Source organism: Rhyacophila brunnea, unplaced genomic scaffold, assembly GCF_057557595.1.
Source record: "Rhyacophila brunnea isolate RB1 unplaced genomic scaffold, BYU_Rbru_1.0 scaffold_4, whole genome shotgun sequence".
NCBI classification, from domain to species: domain Eukaryota; kingdom Metazoa; phylum Arthropoda; class Insecta; order Trichoptera; family Rhyacophilidae; genus Rhyacophila; species Rhyacophila brunnea.
The window spans coordinates 18,906,644-18,929,386 of record NW_028233068.1 but is presented as its reverse complement, the minus strand read 5'-3'; the positions used below and the strand labels follow the sequence as shown (position 1 = coordinate 18,929,386).

The window sequence follows — 22,743 nt, the reverse complement described above, 5'->3', positions numbered from 1 at the left end:
CTGCAATTAAAAGTAACCAACGTTGAAGTTGATGCTAAAACTGTAATGAAGAAAAAAGGGAAACAAATACATCCTTCCCATTGAAATAACTTTGTAAAAAAACCTTTCAGGTGTAGGTATTAAAGTATTTTTTTTTTTATTTAAGTTGTGTTTCTTATTTCAACAGTCTTTCATTCATATTGGTAACACTTATAAAAAATATTTTTTTCATTTCAATTAGAGCAAATAAGACAACATTAAGTAGTTCCACGACTCGCCACTGGGGAATCTGAGCATTACCAATATTTATGCCCTCTTTTCTCTAAGACAGCTAAGAGGTGGGTCCCAAGATTGGAAATTTTTGTTAGATGAGTCGGAGCCCAGTCAACTTTGGGAACCACTGCACTAGACAAATGCCGTCATACAGCGGTACCCAATGGGCCCTAAAACCTGCTGGATAGTCGAACTCGTAATGTTTATGTGGCAGGGAAACACTAGGGACCAAGAATAGTGAAAGTAGCTAGGAGAGGCCTTTCAGTAATAGATCGTCCCTGGCTGAACATAAAGAATTGAACATTGAATAGATGGAGGTGTTAAAAGCATTGGGTTATTTATCAGACAATGGTAGGAATAAGTCAAATACTTCCAACGGAGTGTCGGACTAAAATAAACTACGTGCTAAAGATTCTAGTAAATTTAATGATTATAATAAGGATACGTCATATATTATACTTTCCAAAAACTTAAGAAACTGTAAAGAAAAAAAATATTAGAAGCATAATATTTACACAAAACTCTTGCGAACAAGGAGACTTTAAAATTAATTTCCCAATTTTGCTAGCAGTTACTATGAAAAATTATTTAAGCCGCGAGTACTTACCTACTTAAATTGTTGGAAAACTGTGTACTTAATCAACCCTTCAAACTTTTTATAAGAATTTTATATTACTTTTTATTAAGCTGTACAAAAAATATTGCGAGGAAGTACTAACTTACGTTATAAAAATATCTTAAAATACGGCATCGCTAATACATTTCAACAATAGTAGGTATAAATAAACCTATATAGGTATCAAATTAGGATTATTTATAATTTTAATATTCAAGCACTCTTATAAAAAATATTTAATTAATCCTTCTAAGTCCTATTGAATCATTCATAGGTATCTACGTTTTGTAAGGGCCGCCTCAAGATCTATTTCCGTCGGTGTGCCAAAAAAGTAAAAACTAGTATAACATATTCCGATAATGCGAGTTGGAAGTCGAATTAAGAAGAGTTACTATGAAAAAGCGTACTGTTAATTATTAATTCCAGCAATTCTTTAATACACACATATTGTACTGACCGTCTGTGTTAGTAAAACACCTGAGCATGTAACATATGCACAGTTTATCATTCGCTATCTATTTGAGTCAATACCTGCATAACTAATAATATAATACGAATTATTGACTGCGTGCATTTCAATACATCACATTTTGTTTATATTCAGATAAACTTAATATGCCTTAATTATATTTTCACAAAACAAAACACGCCGTAAAAACACAACTGTATAATACGACAGAATGATAACCATGTGCATAAGGGTCTTAAAACAAGATACTAAGAGGTTGCTTTAATACGATAGGACGATCACAGACACAATCAAGGGGTGACCAGTACATAACAGAATAATGTCCAAAAGTCTCTTATTGGTTCAACCACCCGTGGGCACCGTGTTCACAAGGCGCACAGCTTATAGATAGAAAGGACCATAGAGGTATTAAATAAAAGAGAGGCAAGCAATCGGCTTTCTCATACAACTGAATGAAGCAGGCCAACAATTTAGCCGACAACTTATGAGAAATAGCGATGCGTTAAAAAAAATGCAGGGCATCAAAGAGGATTTACTTTGGTCATTTTTACGTGCCCATATGATTAATAATGTTACCGTTAATTTTGCCGCAAATTGATTACCAGCCTGCCTCAGCATACTTTTTTTATATAACCTGCCTGCTTCACCATACTTTCATATAACCTGCCGCTCTTAGGATAGGACGCTGCCGGCGTTAATTTAGCGAGCGGTGCGACCACTCAACCAAAATAAAATGCAAAATAACACTGCAGAAGAGAGTAAGGGTGGCGCGGAAGACCAGAGGTTTTGTTGAATGGCAGTTGCCCACAATGATTCTCGCTTATCTTTTTTGTTATTGGTGCAATCGATCTGAAATCTTTATTTTGGGCAGTAATATTGTACAAAACAATATGCCGTCGATCTAATTTCCGAGATGATTAAATAAAAACATTTCATTAGTTCGTTACTAAGTTGGGCCGTGCAACGGGCGTCTACTTTTTGTGTAGGTACATTGATCAAACCCCTCGCAAATTGCACTCGTTGCCACGCCACCTTCTGAGGGGTACCTTTTATCAGTGACGTCCCTTGGGGGTAGGCAGATTGAGCGTCGCTTGGGGGCGGCAGTTACTCGAAGGGCGGCAAATCGAGGAAAATCATTTGGAATATATAGAAATAGCTACCTAAACTTCGTAATAACGAATATCTTTCCATTAAAAAATTCAGCTCAATGGTTTTGTCAGGTTCGCGATACCTAGTTTACTTCCGTTGCCCTTCGACGTCTTTATTTGTCTGATATTTTGTTAGTAATATATCCATACAACACATTTCTTAGATATTGGACTTGTGAAAGGATGATAAAAATAATGTATAAAAAATGTGGCGGCATTTTGGCACTGCTTAGGGGCGGCATTTTATCTAGGGACATCACTGCCTTTTATGTCTAAGGTGCAAAGCCCAATGGAGCTGGGATTAAGTACATCTAGTGCTTTTTGGCGCCCCTGCGTGAGATGAGTAATAAATAACAATAATATTATAAAAAAATAAAATGTGAGTATGGTCTTTAACACTGTTGTGGTGGTATTACAAAAATATTGATTTGAATGGGTGCTTAGGAAGATATTAATTAATATTTTACTACATAAAAAGAATTATGTTTACCGGCGGATCCTTGTCGTCTTTTAACCAAATGGGGTTAGTTGGTGGATTACTGTCAACTTCGCACCGCAGGAAAGCGTTGGCACCTTCTGCCAGCGGGATGCCAAATCCTGGAAATCTGCTAATTGCGAATCTTGGGCTATCTGAAACAATGAAACGAAAGATAGATTAGTTAAAGAAAAATTACAACAATACACATCTCACGGTTGCTGAGATAAACTTTAAAATAAATCTACCGTAGAAAGTTTGCAAATCGCTAAGCCTAATAGATAGAAAAATGTGAAATGTAAACTTAAAATAAATAGTCTCAATTAATTTAAATTAAGGCACGTTAGGTTCTTGTGTCGCGGGTCATTTGCGCCAACAACAGCGCCGCTTTGTGGCACAAAATGTAAACAATTTTCATTTAACTGTTTCAATATGAAATGGTTAGATGTCGCTATACACGCCCAACTAACCCATTCGCAGCCATAGTTAGCAGCGAGCATAGTAGAGTTGTTGTTTTTTTCAGAGAAAAGTTAATTGAATGAGGCTATGAAAGTTTCCTTTGTGCAGAATCAACAATCGTTTTCTCTCATAATATGAAAACAGTTACTGGATTCCCAAAATAAATTAACGTTTGATAATTGAACAATAACCAAAGTTTGACGTTATAATTTAAACAAATTTGACACAAAGTTCATACACACGCAACATTTTACTTTTAGGGCAGCGGTTTCCAACCTGGGAGGCGCGCCTCCCAGGGGAGGCGCGATCTATTGCCAGGGGAGGCGCCAAAATTTTTGAATAAATATTATTTTTTATACCATAATATCTACAAATAGATAAAAGTTCATATCTTAACGTAACAGTGAAAATTCAGTGCATCAATGTTTATTTTAATATATAATACATATATTTAAATCCTATTAAAAAAATATTTGGAGCGGAGAAATTTAAAAATGGCGCTTTTGCAAACGCTCTGTTTCGGTAATGCACAAAACGACCGCTGGTTGCATGAAAACAATAACCTCAAATTTAAATGTCACTCGTAGCTAAAGTGTCAACTGAAGCGTGTAGGCAGGGTGTGATATTTTTTTTTTTAAATTGTTTTTGACGTGATTTCTTTAATATAATATAACAATAATACATGTCTCCACTTTTAAATGATTTCTACGCCAGATATATTGAAGCAAACAAAAATCTATTTCCTGAGTTCTTGGTTAGTTTGCTAATGCATTTTTCATATAATTTTATTAATAGTAAAAAAAGTCGCCTGCGGCGCTGCTTTGTTTCAGGGCTATTAAATATTTTTAATATATGGGTGAAAGATCCTGGCCTGTGGGCCCTATTCACTATGTGGAGAATCCATTAATTTTTGTCAATGAACGATGATGAATTTGGTTGACTTCTTTTAAAATTGATTGTGGTAATAAACAAGCTCATTCGTCGCATGAAAAAAAAATTAATTAAAAAATGAATTTGATATAAGTAAGTAGTAAAAACTTGTGTGTTAAAAAAGTGTCTGTATTATTTAATGAAATAAAGGGGGGGAGGCGCCAAGATTAGATTTTTTTTAAAGGGAGGCGTAGTAACATAAAGGTTGGAGACCACTGTTTTAGGGTATCCATATGTTGCAAAGTGGTGCAAAATACGCCAGTGCTGCCGACGCAAATCCAAAGATGCCGTTGTAAAGAATTTTGGCCAGCGCTCGAAATGGAAAAGTTTACGAACCGGAGCGCTCGACAATATTCTGAAGATATTAACATAGTTATCAAATTTTATGTGTAAATTTTATAAAAAAAAATGTTAGATTTTTGTTATTTAGCTCGGGACGAGCGACGGGACGAAAACTTTACTTATTTCACGAACCGGAACGGCGCTCCAGTGCGCTCCGGGTCATTTTGAGCCCTGATTTTGGCAATTGTTATGTTGCTTAAAATAATAATTTTTGGTACACAAAATCCAAGTTAAAGGTACTTTTGATCGTCACTTTATCGATGTGACAGCTAATGCTTGTAATGATTTTTCTATTAAGTGTTATAGCGCCTGTAAACGTGCATGTATTTACTTGCAGCGATGGTGGGTATTTTAAACTATCGCGATAATAACTGTTTATATGTAAAACTGCTGACTGTCTCGCCAATCTCATTCTTCAAGAGTAAGCGAGACGTGATGTTGTCATTTTATAGTGCTATTTTACAGGTGGTGAAAATCGGTTAACCTTCAAATGAGTCTGCGCGGTGTAGTTCATTTTTTTACCGGCAGGTTCGCCAATAACGTTCTATTGAACAAATCCCAACTGTCGCGTGAAAATTCAGACGCTTCCGAACTTTTTTGTTTCACGCATGAAATCTTGAAACTTACATGATAATACATGTTTACACGTGCATTTTCTTGTTATAGCCGCGATAATACGTACTGTCAACAGTAAATCCTTGCATGTATAAACGGGGTATTATTATAGAGTTTTTAGTTATGTTTTTAAAATTTTACTAAAAAAACAAACAAAAAAATAAAAGATAAGGCACAGAATGACGTGTTGTCAATCTAGCGGATTTATTTCGACTGTTAAGTAATCATTGTGAAAGAGACGATATTGCTGTCATAATATTTCGATTAATAATGTCTCAACAATTTAATTTATAAATAAATAAAACAACAAATCCCCTAAGTATGTAAATAATTAAAATATTTCTACGATCTGGTGAGTATAGAAATATTGAAATAGTTAAATAATATAATATATTTATATCTTCAGTAAATTATTATTGTAAGTAAATTACTGGAAAAAAATCAGCGTATAGTCCCGTAAGAATGATTGTCTTATAACTTATTTGGTTACCCACAGCCTACCTCCGTCCAACAGGTATTCTTTATCACAGTATAGGCAGGGTTTAAAATAGACCGAAGTGCCGTTCCGGCTAGTGAAATCGGTAAAATTATCGCTCTGTCTCGTGGAAAAAATATTTTGACCGTCTGAGCTAGATGGGCCATAGAATAGGAAATCTGACACCCTTATTACAACGTTTTTATTAGGTCGTATTCTTATTTATCCGGTGGATGTTTATCCGGTACAAATCTTGCAATCGATTTTTAAGTAACTTCCTGACTAACTAGACATTTGAAACTTTTAGAATATATCAGAACACGATGCCAATACTTTTTTTAAAATACTTTTAGCCATATTTAAGTAGAATTGAATTCATTTTCAGTTAATTCTGTTTTGTATGAAAAGTTATTTTGGAAGAAATCCGTAATCCAATCCACTATTATTGGTTGCTAAGTCTGTGGTCCTAGCAACAAAATTATTAATATACTTATACGTGCGTTACTATGGAAATCAAAATGACATTTCAGTATTCTATATTTGTTTGTTTGTTTGTTTGTTTGTTTTTTATTTACTTTATATCAAGTACAGGTTTGAGCATATTGAGCATAATACTTTTAGCCATTTTTAAGTAGAATTAAATTCATTTTCGGTTAATTCTGTTTTCTATGAAAAGTTATTTCGGAAGAAATCAGTAATCCAATCCACTATTATTGGTTTCTAGGGTCCTAACAAATAAATTATTAATACATACGTGGGTTAATATGGAAATCAATATGAGTGTCAAAATGAAATTTCAGTATTTTATCAAATACAATTTTTTTTGATCGTTTAAGCTAGTCAAGTCAAGTTTATATGATTCAACAGAAAATTTAAAAACGTTGTAAGTATATAAAAAGTTCTTTTTATCTTGTAATTATTTTTATAAAATAGGTACACAAACGATTTGATAACTATGTAAATATCTTCAGAAAATTATCAAGCGCTCCGGTTCTTAAGCTTTTCCATTTCGAACGCTGAGTAAGGGCGTATAACCATGTTCGACCTAATAGGATGTCAGATTCCGGTTGGCTTGAAAAGGCAGCCCAAGTTGAGGAATATATTATTATAGCACTTGGCGAAGGCAAATAAAATTAAAATTATTTTAAAATACTAGATACTACATAAAAAAATAATTTGGAAATGTTGAAGAGGAATGCTGCAGAGCGCGGATGGGTAAGTATTATCTATGTAAATGTTTGCTCCGTAAACATTGGTTTGTTGGCGATTCATTATGGTAGTATTTGCTCCAAAAATAAACGAAACAGGGTACATGTTAATAGCTCGAATAGTTTATTTGTATATTGCAGTGCATGCTTCGGAAGTCAAGCGTTGAAAACGTGAGAAATAATTCGTACACAGTATGGTGGCTTGAGAAAACAATGTCCCTTAACGCAAAAGAAATCTAAAAAAGAGTTGAAGAAGTTGGAATAATGAAAAGCTGCACATTCAACATATCGCAGAAAGTGTACAATATAAAACAATGAATAGCGAGGCAGACAAGACCAATAACGAGCTAAAAGTCCGAAGAAATTTAGTCGCCCCTTTTGGCTATGCTCTGCTACTGACCAGCGATCAACGAACGAGTTAGTCGAGCCAATATTAATCTATGAGTCGAGCTTTGATAGTTGTGATAGTTAAACATATTATAATAATGTAGATGTGAAAATTCATAAAATAATAATTGTTAAATCTATTATTTTCTAATATGTAATTTAATAGACTAATGAAATTACACGTTTTTTTGATCCGAATAAGTTAGTTAAAAATTACTTAGTGGTTAATAATTGACGAATTCTAGCGAGTAAAATATCAAACATACTGCAGTATTGTACAATATTTCGATGTTATTAACTAACTTTTAAAAGTAAACCATGAATCAGTAAACGAGAAAAAAGTATGAAAATTTGATCTAAAACATATTCACAAATGCAACCAAAATGGCCGTAATTTATTGCCAAAATCACCCAAAATGTAATGTGATGGCATCCACCGATATATTATTACTACTTTTTCGCATATGGTAGCATTATCATGACATTACGGGGAAGGGGGGGGCTCCATAAATTTGTCGCGAGGCACACGGCGCGTCCCCGACACACTTCGTTCCCGGCGACAGCTCTGATATATTGGTCTGGAATTGCAATTGTATGCACACACTGCGTATTCATACGTTGGGATCCTGCAAATAGACAGGGTTATCCCCGGTTCCACGTTTAATGCGATTATTTTTGCATCGAACATCAATCTGGATTGACCGCTTCGGCGCAATCATTCTGTCAAGAACAGGTTATTATAACTACTATAATACGTATGAACATATGTATGGGATGGAAAATTGACCGAAGTCATCAGGCCGATTCACAAATAGTAGAAAAGCATTTAAATTGAATATAATTATCATCGATCTATTCAAAATTGATTTATACGAATTTACATTAATGCTACAAAACAATGCTGCTCGACTTGATTAAATTAGAGAATTAAAAAAAACGATGGGTTCCTACATAAAGCTTATACCTATATATTTTATTAAGTTACTCTAAAGTCCAATAAGCAAAATTTCAACGCATTAAATGGTCATTCGGTTTAAGTTCTTTTGTTGATTATTGTATTTTATACGCCTTCAAATGCAAATCTTTATGAAGAATACGCCACATAGTGCAATAAGAAAGTTCAAGTTTTTGAGAACTACGTGTAATTGATTGTTCTGGATTTTCATCCACACTTTGATTCAAAACATCGATATTTTCAGCAGTACATTTACGTTTTTGACGGGTTGGTATCTTAATATCACAAACATTACCATCTGCATCGATTTTTTAAATTATATTACGAATAGTAAGCTCTGCAGGTCAATTATTTTGACAATAAATTTTACATAATGCCCGTAACGTAGCTCGAATAGATTAGTATCAGCATATTATGCTGTACAACTACTATCTTTCCATGATAATTTTCCGAACAATACTGAAAACAAATGTCAATTTGTGAGATTCAGAAAAAAATATGGCTGCTATGATATTTTAAAAATCTATACTTAGTACTAATTTGATAACCCTATAGCAGGGTTGGCGAACCTTTTTACATACGCGTGCCAAAATTTCCCAAAAAATATTTTTCAACTGTCTGACGTGCCAAACAGTCGGGTCGTTTTTATAAGAAAATATTTTCGCCGCGGGCCGCAAGTTACTCATTTTTTCGCAGTCGGCTCGTTTTTTTGCCTGCTGTTTTTTGTTCAATGTGATCTGCGCATCTATTGGTAAAAATAATATTAAAAACCGAAGGAAAAGCGCATGGCTATGTCGTCATTATTGTTCTATATGTAGGTAAGTATAATATTTATTTGCAAAACTTTTTTGAAATTTTTTTATTTGCATTCGTTCGCGTGCCGTGAAAATTCATCTCGCGTGCCACTAGTGGCACGCGTGCCATAGGTTCGCCAACTCTGCCATATAGTAAACCCATAAGCGGAGCATTGAGTAAATATTCTAAGCTTATCACATAAAAACTAGTTATTTTTAATGATTTTCTGTCGTTTGTGAAACTTTGGTATGATTAGTGATTATATTATAAGTATAGTGTGCTATTGTGATATATGGCCTGGACTGTAATGCATGAAAGTTAAACACCCAAAAGTTATGTTATAAGTAAGTACATTTTTTTTATAATTTTAGCTACTATAGGTACAACTATGATTCTAAAATTTGTCAGAATTATATATGGCCAATAAAATTTATATAATATGTACAAATATAACTTTGTTTCAGTTGTTGGAAATCATCAATATTAGCGCCGAAACGAATCGATGAAAATATTTATAACATTATTATTTTCGTATTAAAAACTATAATCTTAGTGAGTAAACACCCAGTAGTTACGTGCCCGTTTAAAAGTGTGACACTCGGTACGTTTATTTTTCTTCTGTCATTTTTATGCCGGCGATATTTCAAAGAAGCATTTGGCACATATTATCTTTTTTTAAGACACAGGTTGCTTGCATAGTCTTTTTATTTTATTTTTATTCGCAAGGGGTTATGTTTTTTTTTTGTATAAATAGGGAAGTATTTATTTTTAGTAAGTACCTATAATATTTATTTTTATCTCTCAATCTCAAATTGGTTATTACCAATATCAAGGTAAAAAGGTTACTATATCCAATCCGATTTAGGACGGCAGTTAGTTGGAAAAAACATGCTATCCCTCTTTGATATTTCCCTCTCGCAATGACCAATAAGAATTAAGTAGAGTAATACGTGGTAGGTATATAAGATCATAGTTGATCAGGACGACGTAATTTTAAATTTTATCGTGTTTTATTTTTATTTGCAGTGTCTTGTGCTAACAATAATAATATATTCATTGACATGTTTTCTTTTTAAAGTAAATGGGTAACGTTTTTAGTCATCTTTACACGATTTTAGAATTAATTGGCCCGTCGCCATCACGCAGCAAAGTGACGTGTGTCCGACTCGACGTTCTCTCAATGAATGCGAAGCGAGTACAAAATTTCGTCGCGCGTACAGTTGAAAATTATTTGGCGTTTCACTGATGCGTCACCTTAAGTTTAAAAAACAGTACCGTGGATTCACAGTTAAATTGAGTGACTGATTTATGGATGTTACCAAGGCTGTCTATAGTCAAGCCGCGGCACTAAATGGCGAGTTCTAATAGAAGTGCTAGATTTGCTTAATTTCGAGTGTAATGCGGTAACCTGTACGCAATAAATCAATATTTTCGATTGCATATTTCGTTCATTTTAATTAAAGTATTACAACTTTTTTCAATGTGAAACAATACGAACAGTTTACCATGCTGCGTTCGAAGAGACATATCGAATTTCACAGTTTCGTTCCACAACCTGAATATAGTGTGTTTTAGTATGTTACAAACATTACATCAAAAGACAGGGACACCATGTTCGATTTAGCTAAGTGATTTCTTACAGCTTCTTTGGGCCAAAACGCACGGCGATAAAATTCTATAATAATTATGATAATTACTGGATTGACTGCAAACCATTTCGCACTGGAAACTAATTAGCAGTTTACTTAATTAATATTATAATTTGCTATGATTGTGTCGGCGAGTAAAAATCTTACTTTCAATTTAATTTTTTTTTTCTGTGAGGATTTTGTCGACTTAAGAAGTTAAGTCCTTCTAATATGCTTATCGTATATAGGTAGGCAACTGGATGCATATAATATAATTGCCTTTTTTCTCAGGGAGAGTTTACCTGTATTCCTATATGCACCAGATTATTGCTAGATTAGCGGAATCATTGCACAATGGTTGTGGAAATCTCATTGAAACAAAGGATATTATCAAGTTATGGTTCACAACAATTACACTGTGCCACGTAATATACCACGCCACGTTAGTCAGTTTCCGCAGAAAGGGCCATGCCATGGTTTGACTGTACTATAAGAAGTACCTAGTAAGTACTCTTCAAAGATAATAAATAATTACTAACAAACGATTTAAAATGTAAACATTTCCTGACTGCTTAATAGTAAAATAAAATATTAGACGCATAATATACTTATTACTGGCTCTACAGATAATGATATTATATTTAATATCTATCTTTTATGAATAATGTCCGTCTTTTAGGAAGATATAAAAGGCCAGATAAAAAGAGATTTATAAAATATTATAAAATTGTAAGATAAATTTGTAATTCACAGTTGATTTCCAGATTTTAAAAATATAGTTTTCGTTGGAAAGAAATCCATATTAGAATGTCGTTTATTCAAATGATTGATATAATTATTATCGAATACTAGGTTGAATTAAAATACGTTTGTCTATTACACAACGAAATTAATAAAATAACATATATAACAATATGTGGTGTTTAGCTAAAACGACACATTGTGTCGACGTTTGTCGAAAATAAGCTCAAAAAATATTTTTGAAGAAATATGCTCAATGCGTGTTATAGTAAACATAGTACATAATATTGTTTTACTTTGGCATGCCCTTCATTTGTAACGAAAGATATAGGGTCGGGGGGGGGGGGGGTTTGTATAGAAAATGTGACGTCACAAATCATTTTAAAGTCATTTTTTATGAGAATAATAATATTATATTACACGAGAACATTATACTGACATTGATAATTTCCAACGAATTTGTTTTTTTAAGAAATTTGGGGTGTTCAAAACTGTGGTGTAAATGACTGTAAATGGTCAACCAAACTCAAACAACGGATATAATATTTGATACTTTCACGGGTGTTTGTTATCGTAATAGATTTTTGGACACCCACTTTTCTCGGTCGTCCTAGCTGATACACTACTATCACACTATTTTAGTCTCAGTAACGTTTTCTTTCAGATAAACAGATCTCTATTGACACACTCAGAGCGTAGTTTGCCTTCATACAACGTACACCTTACAGTAGACTTCAACTTCAACGCAACGAACTCGAAATGTCGAGAAAAGAAGAAGGAAAAACATGTAGTAGAAGCCCAGCAATCTATTACGATATCAAACAAGAGCTGTTTGGAATTTCGTATTGAATTCATTTCATGATTTTAATTACTGGGAACGTTAATTAAAAAATGACAGTCACGGATTTATTCACCACAACTATGTGGTTCGAGCAATGTGATAATATCCCGTATTGCAAAATGGCCTCTGCAGCAATACAATGACCTGAACTGATTGTCGATTATTAATACTGTATTCGAAACAAAGCTTGCTAATCAAGTATCTGTATATTTTATTGTATTATTATTTGCTGTATGCTATTGTTCGCTTTTCAGGAAATCGGGTGGGGGATGTTATACAGAGTGTGCCACAAAGCGTCCGCGTTTACGCCATTAATAATAAAGCACCCGCTATCTGAACTTATTAAGTCGTAAATGTGTCAGTGTATCGCGGTGCAGGGGTGTTAAATGCGAGATTAGGAACCTTAATTACGCGGAATATAGACATAGCTCTAAAACAAGCGACGGAACTTTGAACATGAAGAACCTCTCACACTTTTCACGGTGTCATTATTATTGCCTCCGTGTTAAGGATGCTAAATCTTAAGCGAATAGAAATAATATTCTTCATTGAAAACACGTCATATCGATGGACCAGTTCCATAGAATGACAAGTCAAACGTAGGTATAATTGGCGAGCGTATATAGAAGATGTGGACGCTAGGAGTGAGTGTTAGTACAGAACCGTGTGGCGGCCTATCAACTCAGCTACCCTTTCCGGGAAGTGGTGTGATGGTTAATTAGTTATCATACATACCTTATTCAGAATTTATTATAAACCATAATTTATGAAGATTATCACCAAATTAGCCAGACTGAAATGATGCCAATAAAAGATTAAACAGAAAGTTGTCAGTCAATTCCATAGAGCTTTATGTGCGATTATTGCGTTAAACTATTAAAAGCGTTGTGACAATTTGCATAAACAACTTTACTCATAACACTAAGAACCAGTAAGTGAATATTTCACTAAAAAATGATAGGTGTAGATGATTAGCTGTAACTACTGATTCCTTGTTAAAGTACTATTGCACTTTTGGGTTATCTTGCTACACAGATTTTCTATACAATATCGGCCCTCAGAGAAAAGACTTGTTTTTCATGGGTCATTATTATAGCTTGTGACTTTGAAAATAATAATGAACGATTAATGAGAATGATCGAGTCTAAGGTTGTTATTTTTGGAGATTTGTTAAAAAATGATGGCAAGAAACAACATTTATTTGTAAGTGTAAGCACATTAAAACTAACATTTGGAGATATCCGACACTGTCTAGTACAGTGATCTCCAAACTCAATAAGGATGTGAGCTACTTTCAGAAATTGAAATTGTCTGGTGAGCTACTTATACACATCCCTTCTTTATAATATTTTATCATCGTCCTATTCCTATCGTACCATACATAATATTATTATATTACTTAAATTAATAAATTAGGACATCAGACATCTAATTAAACATGAAGTGCGTACTTAAATATGTATTTAAAAATAAAATAATAATTAAAAATTATCTTGAAACAATCAGGTGTAAGTAAAAGTAAAAATAACTAGTGAAAAGAATGGCATTCACTTTCTTCCACATTTTATTCAATTGTCGGTGAGTACCTTGTCACGCCCATCCGATTGCATTTATCAAGATGTACATATGTGAGTTTTTTTCTATATTTACTTTTAACCACCTTCATAGTGGTAAACGTTGGTTCACATAAGTAGGTAGAACAAAAAAATTCCTTCATTTTGAGCTCAATTCGCAAAACTAAAATTAGATACTTTTCTGTTGGGACGAATGTGCCAAGAAATTCATATTATAACGGCAACTTGTTAGGCATTTCATTGAAACTTAGTTCGAGAAATATTTCATTGTGGAGTCCAATAATAAAATTTGAGAGGCAAATTTATAAATAATATGATAAAATATCCTACGCGAGCTACCGAAAATGCCGCCGCGAGCGACCGTTTGGCGATCACTGGTCTAGTAATTAACCTAACCTAATGTTAATACTTTTATTCAAAATAAGAATGGTCGACAGTATCATATAAGCTTGTTTTAGAGCGTGTTCAGAAAAAAATTCTTCGTCATCTTTATTTAAAAGTTTATAATTATTTTCCTTTTGACAGCTTCTCAAACGAGTATTTTCCGACTAACTTTCTTCAAGGCATGCTCGCCTTTCATTCTCTTGAAGCTCGTAGGTCACTTCTGCTCTTAAAGCATTTTTCCCTGCTCTCACGTGGTATAGTTTCCAATCCCGATATTCTAGAAAATTTAAATTTCTATACACCTCTCAATTACATGCGTAGTCGCAGCCATGACCTGGGTGAAAGCTGTTTCCTCATGTCAGGCTCACCAGGCACCAATAGCGAGGGCAGTGCGGCTGGTCAATGCGCTCCCTAGAGATGCAGATATTTTTAGCGATCCATTATAATATATTCTGTTTGAAAATTCTATTTTATTGTTTTATTTGAATTTTTTTTTAATTATTGTTGTTTTTTATTTTATTTCTTTTGGATAAAACTATTTTTTCATTTGTTTTTTTTTCTCTACCTTGTTTTTTCTCTAACTGATTACTTGTACTTTTTATTCTAAATGTCATGTTGTGAACGTCCTGAATTAATAATTTGTTATGTACTCAACCTGTCTTTTTTAAATAAATAAATAAAAAAATGGATAATACACAGGGCGCATGGTAAGAAGTAGTAAAGTTTATTTCACCGTGATTAGATATGATTCAGGTGGATTAATTGGTAAAGCACATTTTTCAGAATCCAATGAATGCCGGTTCGTGTGCCGTTCGGCACCATTTGTTCCCTTATATGTATGTTTTAGAGGTGTACCAAATTATATAGATATGTTTAATAAAGAATGATACATTCTAAAATCTTAGGTAACGAGCAAATATTGCCAGGAGGCTCTACCTGTCAACGTTATCATACGTTTTCTCGCTCTCTTTCATACGTTTACGTAGATACGTAGATGTTATGTCTAAGAGTCTTTCTGATTTTTCGAGCACGCCATCGCTGAACTCTTTTATTTGTCAAGCGGCAACACTACTGATGATATACATACCTCTTCCATAATGTTTCTATTTTTGATTAATTGTATATGTTACATAAAGTTACAGTATGTATGGGATAGGGTGCTATTCTTATTATACTTATTACTCTTAAATCTCTTAGGTAACACACTAATTTCTCGATACAATAATCACTCTATGAGCTATTACCGCACTGTAAACAACTGTCAAAAGATTAAGAGAGTATCATTTGTTTTCATTCACGACTCGATTAAAATAAATGATTTCTCTTATTTTTCAAATGTAGAATTTGCGTTTATATGTGTATGTTCTCTGTCTCGCTTTCTTTCATGCATATTCATATGCTATCTCTTATACGTTACAGATAATCCAAGAAATAGTTTTTAGAGAAGAGATATTTTATTTTTTCGGAAGTACTTCTTGATAACTCAATTCTGATCTCATTGCGTCCAAACGTGGTAAAAAATGTTTCGTATTAATTATTATGGAATTCGCGACTCGGCAATTTATAATCCCTCCCTCGGTCGCGTAGTTAAAATTCAACAAAGCTCTATGAAATTTATACAGCCTATAAAGTTAAATGAGTCAGTTTCGAATACTATAAAAGAGCAGAGTATTGTATTAAAACTGAAAATTGATTACGGGCGGCCACACTAAATTCGAACCGAACAATTAATAAAGACACTGAATAGAAAATGGGAAACTGTTCAGAACTTGTTTAAGACTTTAATACAGTGGAACTGGATTTTGCGGGAAATGGAGAGATTCCGAACTTTTACTTTAACATTGGAAACTTAGAAGAAATATCGTTCTATGCGTAAAGACTTTTCTTGTTTTTTTTTTTGATTGGAAATTCTGGTAAAAAAATAAACAAAACAACGAAGGAATACATTACAAGGTTAAAAAGTGTTTCTATATTCAAATGAAGGCCTTCTCATGAAGGTTTATTAATAAAGTGTTTTATCTTAAATGTTCATACATTTTCGTGGCATGTAATCCGAAATTCCGGAAGATGACAATATTGATAACACTCAAAGTATAATACAAATAGTAATCCGTGTCTATCAGTGACGAAGGGTGGAGGTAGGCTGTTAAGATCCTACATAAATAGTACACACTAAACTTTGTCAGTGAAACGTATTTGTTTTAAATAAACCTTTCTTTTATTCAACGAATAATTAACAAGATTTTGAGAATGTAACATTCCATATATTGAACATGCATAGCTCGAAAACACCTTATATTTGAGAAAAATACGATGCTCGACGTTATTTGAACCCGTATAAACACCGGAATGCGTATCAAATTGAGCTATTATTGACTATCAGTTTTTGTCTATTTGTTTTTATTGAACTAATAATGGAATGTGTAGATAGTGTTTGTTAATTTTTAAAATTCAATTAAGCCCTGCCAAATCCAAGCCATAGTAGATAATAGTCAAAAAATATTTATCTATCAAGTATGGTTTGATTTCTCTAGGGCTTAATAAATTTAAAAAAACTAACTAACACCATCTGTAATAAGATGTATTCTTAATTTAACGAAAACAAATAAGTTTGACTGAAAAAGTGTGCACAATTTTTGTCGAATCGCCCATAACATACTTAAACTATTATGGTTTGGATTTAATTGATTTAAAAAACTTACCAGCACCATCTGTAACTTGTGTTCTTATTTCGATGAAAATAAATAAGTATGACTGACTAAATTTAGTGACCACTATTTTTTTTATGTCGAATCTTAACAGCCTACCTCCACCCCTCGCCACTGGTGTCCTAATTAGGTTGACTCGAGTAGCAAAAAACAAAAGACGCCTCCGAGTGGTCTCAAAATACTAATCTTAGATTTGCATTTGAGTACTTTACTACTGAGCTACAAATTCTATGAAAATATTTCCTGTTGTATTTTGTACTATGTACCTATATCATATCATTAAAAACAAAAACATCGAAGAAATAACGCTCATTGTTGTGTCAAACCACAAACGTTTTGGTTACAAGCCAAGTTTGTTAGCAATTACGCCACTCAGACTGTGTCAAAAGCGACAATTTCAGAGAACAATAAGTAGGTACACACAACTACTTTACAAGTTACTGTGATTTCTCTTTTCATTCAAGTGATTCAAGTTAGATCTTGTAATTTCTTGACGTTTTTCGTTTCTTGAAACCGCTTTTTAGGTTTTTCTTACCAAAAAATATTCACCGGTGAATTATGTTTAAGTCCAAAGTCGGCAGCTTTTTTCCCGCCTCTTCTTGTAAAATTTTTAAGCGGTGATTATTTTAAATTCCGATTCCGGTCGTCAACTTTCTTTCTTCGTTTAAAATTTTCTTTGTTATTTTTGCCTATTTAACAGATTATCAAATTCTCGAGATTCGCATTGACGATTTCTCGAGAAATGAGAATTTTCGACAATTCTCAAGACGAGATTTCTATATTACAACCTCTAATTCAAATCAATTCAATTCAACTTATTAATAAATCGAATGGATAATATATTTTTTGTTAGGATATAGATTTTTTAATCCACGAGAATTTAGCAATAAATATATGGTTTATAAAAAAATATTTAATTATAAAATTTTATTAATTAATATCTATTAATAAAATGTTATTTATTTTATTGGAAATAAAGAGTTTTTAATACGATCCTTTTAAATAAAATTGTGTTAGTTTATGAAATGAGATTATAGAATTATTTAAAAAATCTAAAATATCAAGAAAATAATTTCTCCGCATTCTTTAAAGAACGTTCATTAATTTCTACTGTGCTTGACCTGAATATGCACTCATTTGTATTTCAATACTAATTATTGTACGGTATTTTCAAAATCAGTATAAATACAAAATTTAACTAGACTTAATTTATATAGCAAAACGTTTGAATAACTGAAAATAAAAAAGGAAGTTATTAATTTTTACATACCGTAAGTATGATTTTATTTCGCCTTTGAAACGCCTTAAGAGAATCTTATGGAAATAATAATAATAATAATATGTGTTTGAAATAATGAAAATATAAAAACGGATATGAAAAAAACCCTATATTAGTAACAGGAGAGCAAGAAGAAACATAAATAAATTAACAAAAACGCAAAGGAAACAGGAAATTTTTACCAAAAAGATAATAATGTTGTGATAAATGTTTTTTCTGAAAAGTAAAACAAGCAAATAAAATCGTAGAATGCTTAAAATGAAATAAATTTTCTTGTGATCTTGAAGTAAGTGCCTACCATGTAAAGTATAGTAATTATTATTTTCCGTAGTACAGTATTTTTATACAGCTACCTCGTAAAATTAGACTTATCTCTTCGAAGTGGTGCGTTAATTACTTTGTTCATGCAAATAGTAGAAATGATTTCAGACCCAATAACACCGTAACAATAGGTACTATTAAAAGGTGTTTTGTTAAAACTTGTTTCTTACGTACTTGCTATATATATATAATATAATTATTTACCGATGGAACCATAAAACAATAATTCACACTTGTCGTGGTAATTACCCTGCAGATATTAAGTATGTTTAGAATAAAAATTGTATTCAAATGTAGTTTTTACGAGTTAAAGTAAAAATTGCATTGCAACTTAAGGTTCAAATATATTATTATCACGTTACGTGCTATCACAGTAAGCTGCCGCTACGGTAAAAAGTGTGTAATGTCGTTTATCTTGGTATTTAAAATATTGATTGATGCTCCCATCCCGTAGCACATTTTGAACATTTAAACGAAAATTGTCAGTTAGCAAAATCTGCCGAAATCACCAGAACAACAATGAGGTCACCTCACGCGTACCGCGCTGTATCGACACCAGCATGACTCAATGAACGTTTTTTATCATTTTCTACATGCCAACACATTTTCGACTCATGTCAAATTCGCGTGTTTTTTGTTTTTAGTGGTTGGCACTATGTATTTTCTATAATAATTTTGTCTAATATCTATTGTCAACAGGTTGGGCTCTGATCAACATAATATCTATGGATGCAATATCGCAAGTAATTTTAACGTACGCACACGTAGAAACCGTTAAAATTAATTGAAATTAGCATGAATAATGAATAATAATTCAAAATATTAATACACTAGAGTTGGCACTCTCTATACTTTATAGACATGTAAGGAGTGCATAAAATCACCACCCAAGGAGATACGTACTTTTAAAAAATAACCATTAATAATATTATTCATCACTGTCATCTTCAATAATAATTATTTTTAATTACCTACAGGGTGTGATTTTAGGAACAAGTTACAGTTATATTTTTGCTACGTAGGTATTTTGTTAGTTGGAATCTATGTTTTTATTATTATCGTGGGACGCCTCAAAGTCAGTCAGTGCCTCTGGCCTCCAAGTCCCTAAGCCCTCCACTGTCTTTAAAACTGCTTGATACTAGTATAATCGTTGACATTGACAATAAATTAAGCTGAGTAAATTATTTAAGGTTGTACAAGTTACTTCTAATATGTTAGAAATGATCACCATTACACCCTGTATGTATGAAATCCACATAGATTAAAATTGTACTCGAGTTAACCCCAGCCACGCGATGACAAGTTGGTTTAAAATGAAAGTTAGAGTTGTCACAACCACTCTTAGGCCTATTGTTTGAAATTTATAATTGAACCTGAACAATGAATGGGTTAAATTTCATCCTGACAAAAAACAGTCTTCCTGTGTACAGGGAGAGTGGCAATGCTAACTTCATAATGAATATGAATGAAACGGAAAATGTGGCATTTGCCACAGTTTTTATTTGTTTTTACCATTTGCTATATTATATAAATAATTTTAATATAATCATTATTTAAAACCAATACTTCACATTGCTAGATAACGAATGGATAAATGATTCTAACGGTTACACGGTAGATATTTTTAATAAAACATTAATGAACTCAAAAGGAAGTTCAAAGTGATACATTTTGAAACGCAAAGTATAGTATGTAGTCTGTGTTTTCCTTTTTTAAATGTTTTCTCGATACAACATTACAGTCAATTACAAATGTCCAAATAAGTCAACAAGGAGGCTATTTTACAACGTTTTTATTAGCTCGTATTCTTATTTGTCCGGTGGTTGTTTTTCCGGTATGAATCTTGAAATCGATTTTTAACTAACTTCCCGACTAATTTGAAACTTTAGTATATATCAGAACACGATGCCAATGCATTCTTTTAGCCATCTTTAAGTAGAATTGAATTCATTTTCAGTTAATTCTGTTTTGTATGAAAAGTTATTTCGGAAGAAATCCGTTATCCAATCCACTATTATTGATTGCCAGAGGGGTCTGGGGTCTTAGCAAATAAATTATTAATATATACGTGCGTTACTATGGAAATCAATAATATGAAATGTCAAAATGCATTTCAGTATTATTTCTATCAAGTAGAAATTTTTTTGATCTAGTCAAGCTAGTCAAGTCAAGTTTATATGATTCAACAGAAAATTTAAAAACGTTGTGTATAAAAAGTTCTTTTTATCTTGTAATTATTTATAATTATGTATAAGCTACTTAAATAAGTAAGGATATATTTTTTAATTAAAATAATTAAGGTATCTATTTTCAAAAACCAATAAAATGTAATTTCATTCATTATAAATCAATGACTTTCAAAACCTGCCAAGAGTATAATATTTTCTATAAAATGCTATTAAATTGTATTTGACTCATATTATTTGTAATAATTATGGGATTATCGGTTTGTAAAAATTATATATAATTCCTATTTGTAAATATAATGGAGCGATTTTAAATCCACTATTCACTACAAGTATAGAATATTAAAATAGACACCTTATTTAACAAAAATCATCTTCCAGGTAGAAAAGAGCATTCCTCGTAATATTTTTGTTTTGATTTCTTGTGAAAAAATATGACACCCGACAGGAAATTGCGTTAATACCTTGATTTAATATGTAAAAACCGATATCTAACATTAATAACGCAATTTGATAAGCATTTCATGTAAGAACTACTACTTAAATTCGTCGTAATTTACTAGGATGCCCATAGCTTAATTGAAAAATCACACTGGCGCGAATTCAGCGGTGTCGAATTTTTTTTATATAAAAAAAGATTTTTCTAGTGGGTAGGTATTATATGCGTGAGATGTTTTCAAATTATCTATGTTCAATATATAGTATAATGTTACATTCTCAAATGTTGTGAATAATTCGTTGTATATACGAGTATGATAATATAGTCTATGAAACATATATAATATATTTCCGATGAACAGTGGTAACTGTCAATAATTATCATATCATTAGTTACTACGATTATTATCAAAGTATTATGCTTTAGGGAGGATGTTTTCTTTTTAAATTAATATAATTGCTTAATTGATTTAGCATTTACTTGGTAGAATTCCATTTTAAAAGAAATGAAAATATAATTAATATTAAATTTTACAGGTTTTTTAAAAAGGTTTGTCGATAGATATTTCGGTTGTAACACCATTATCAAGACTATCTATAGACCATAGTCTTGATAATGGTGTTACAACCGAAATAGCTATCGACAAACTTTTTTAAAAAACCTGTAAAATTTAATATTAATTATATTTAATTTTTTTTTAATATGATTGCTTTTCACCAATGATTAACAGTTAACACGATTAAAATATAATAAAGGATACCTAATTCATCATATCTGAATCTAATTAGTAATAACGTTTAATATGTAACCAGAAATCGGGGCTAATTTCGTTTTTCTAGGTAGACTATCTCAAATTTCTTTCGTCTTAATGATGAAACAAACGTTGAAAAGTTTTCCCACTGCCGGAGCTGCTGGTTCGTAGGTACTAGCTAGATATTACGGTTAACTAGTTAGTTTTGTTTTGCAGACAACAAATGCTACCGCCGCTGTTTCCCGATCAAAACTTCATTAGAGGTCGTAATTCATTTCTACAGCCCCACTTATAGCTACCAAATGCTTTGTCTATGAAATGGATTATCCCGATATAGCTGATGTATGAATATTCAGTTTCGGAATGTTGCCAGATTCTTCTTGAATAATAATTATAATAAGAAACTAATGCGAGGAGATTAAAAAAATATTGCGAACCTTGCCGTTGCTTTTTAGTACATGATTGTTGTGTTATTAACATACTTTAATTAAATTTTAGGAGTCTTAAATACCATTTATTTCTTTTTTTTGGTACTGTTCGGTTATACGGAATACAGCGGAAAACGCATAAAATAGCCGATAAACTGGATTATTTGTTAGTTTAACGTAACCTAACCTAACTTAACCTAACCTAACCTAACCTAACCTAACCTAACCTAACCCAACCGAACCTAAACTAACCCAAACTAACAAATAATCCAGTATATCGGGTATTTTCAAAATGTGTTTTCCGCTGTATTCCGTATAACCGAACAGTACCCTTTTT

At 32.3% G+C, this 22,743-nt stretch overlaps 1 protein-coding gene across 1 annotated transcript in view; it reads right to left on the bottom strand.

Annotated features, from left to right (window-relative positions):
• The window catches only part of LOC147067041 (hemicentin-2-like), a 200,251-nt gene that overhangs the window by 45,175 nt on the left and 132,333 nt on the right, over positions 1–22,743 (bottom strand). Inside the window, exon 5 of the mRNA XM_085954479.1 lies at positions 2,976–3,115. Within this exon, the coding sequence (XP_085810605.1) occupies positions 2,976–3,115 (140 nt within the window). The remainder of the gene's footprint in view (positions 1–2,975; positions 3,116–22,743) is intronic.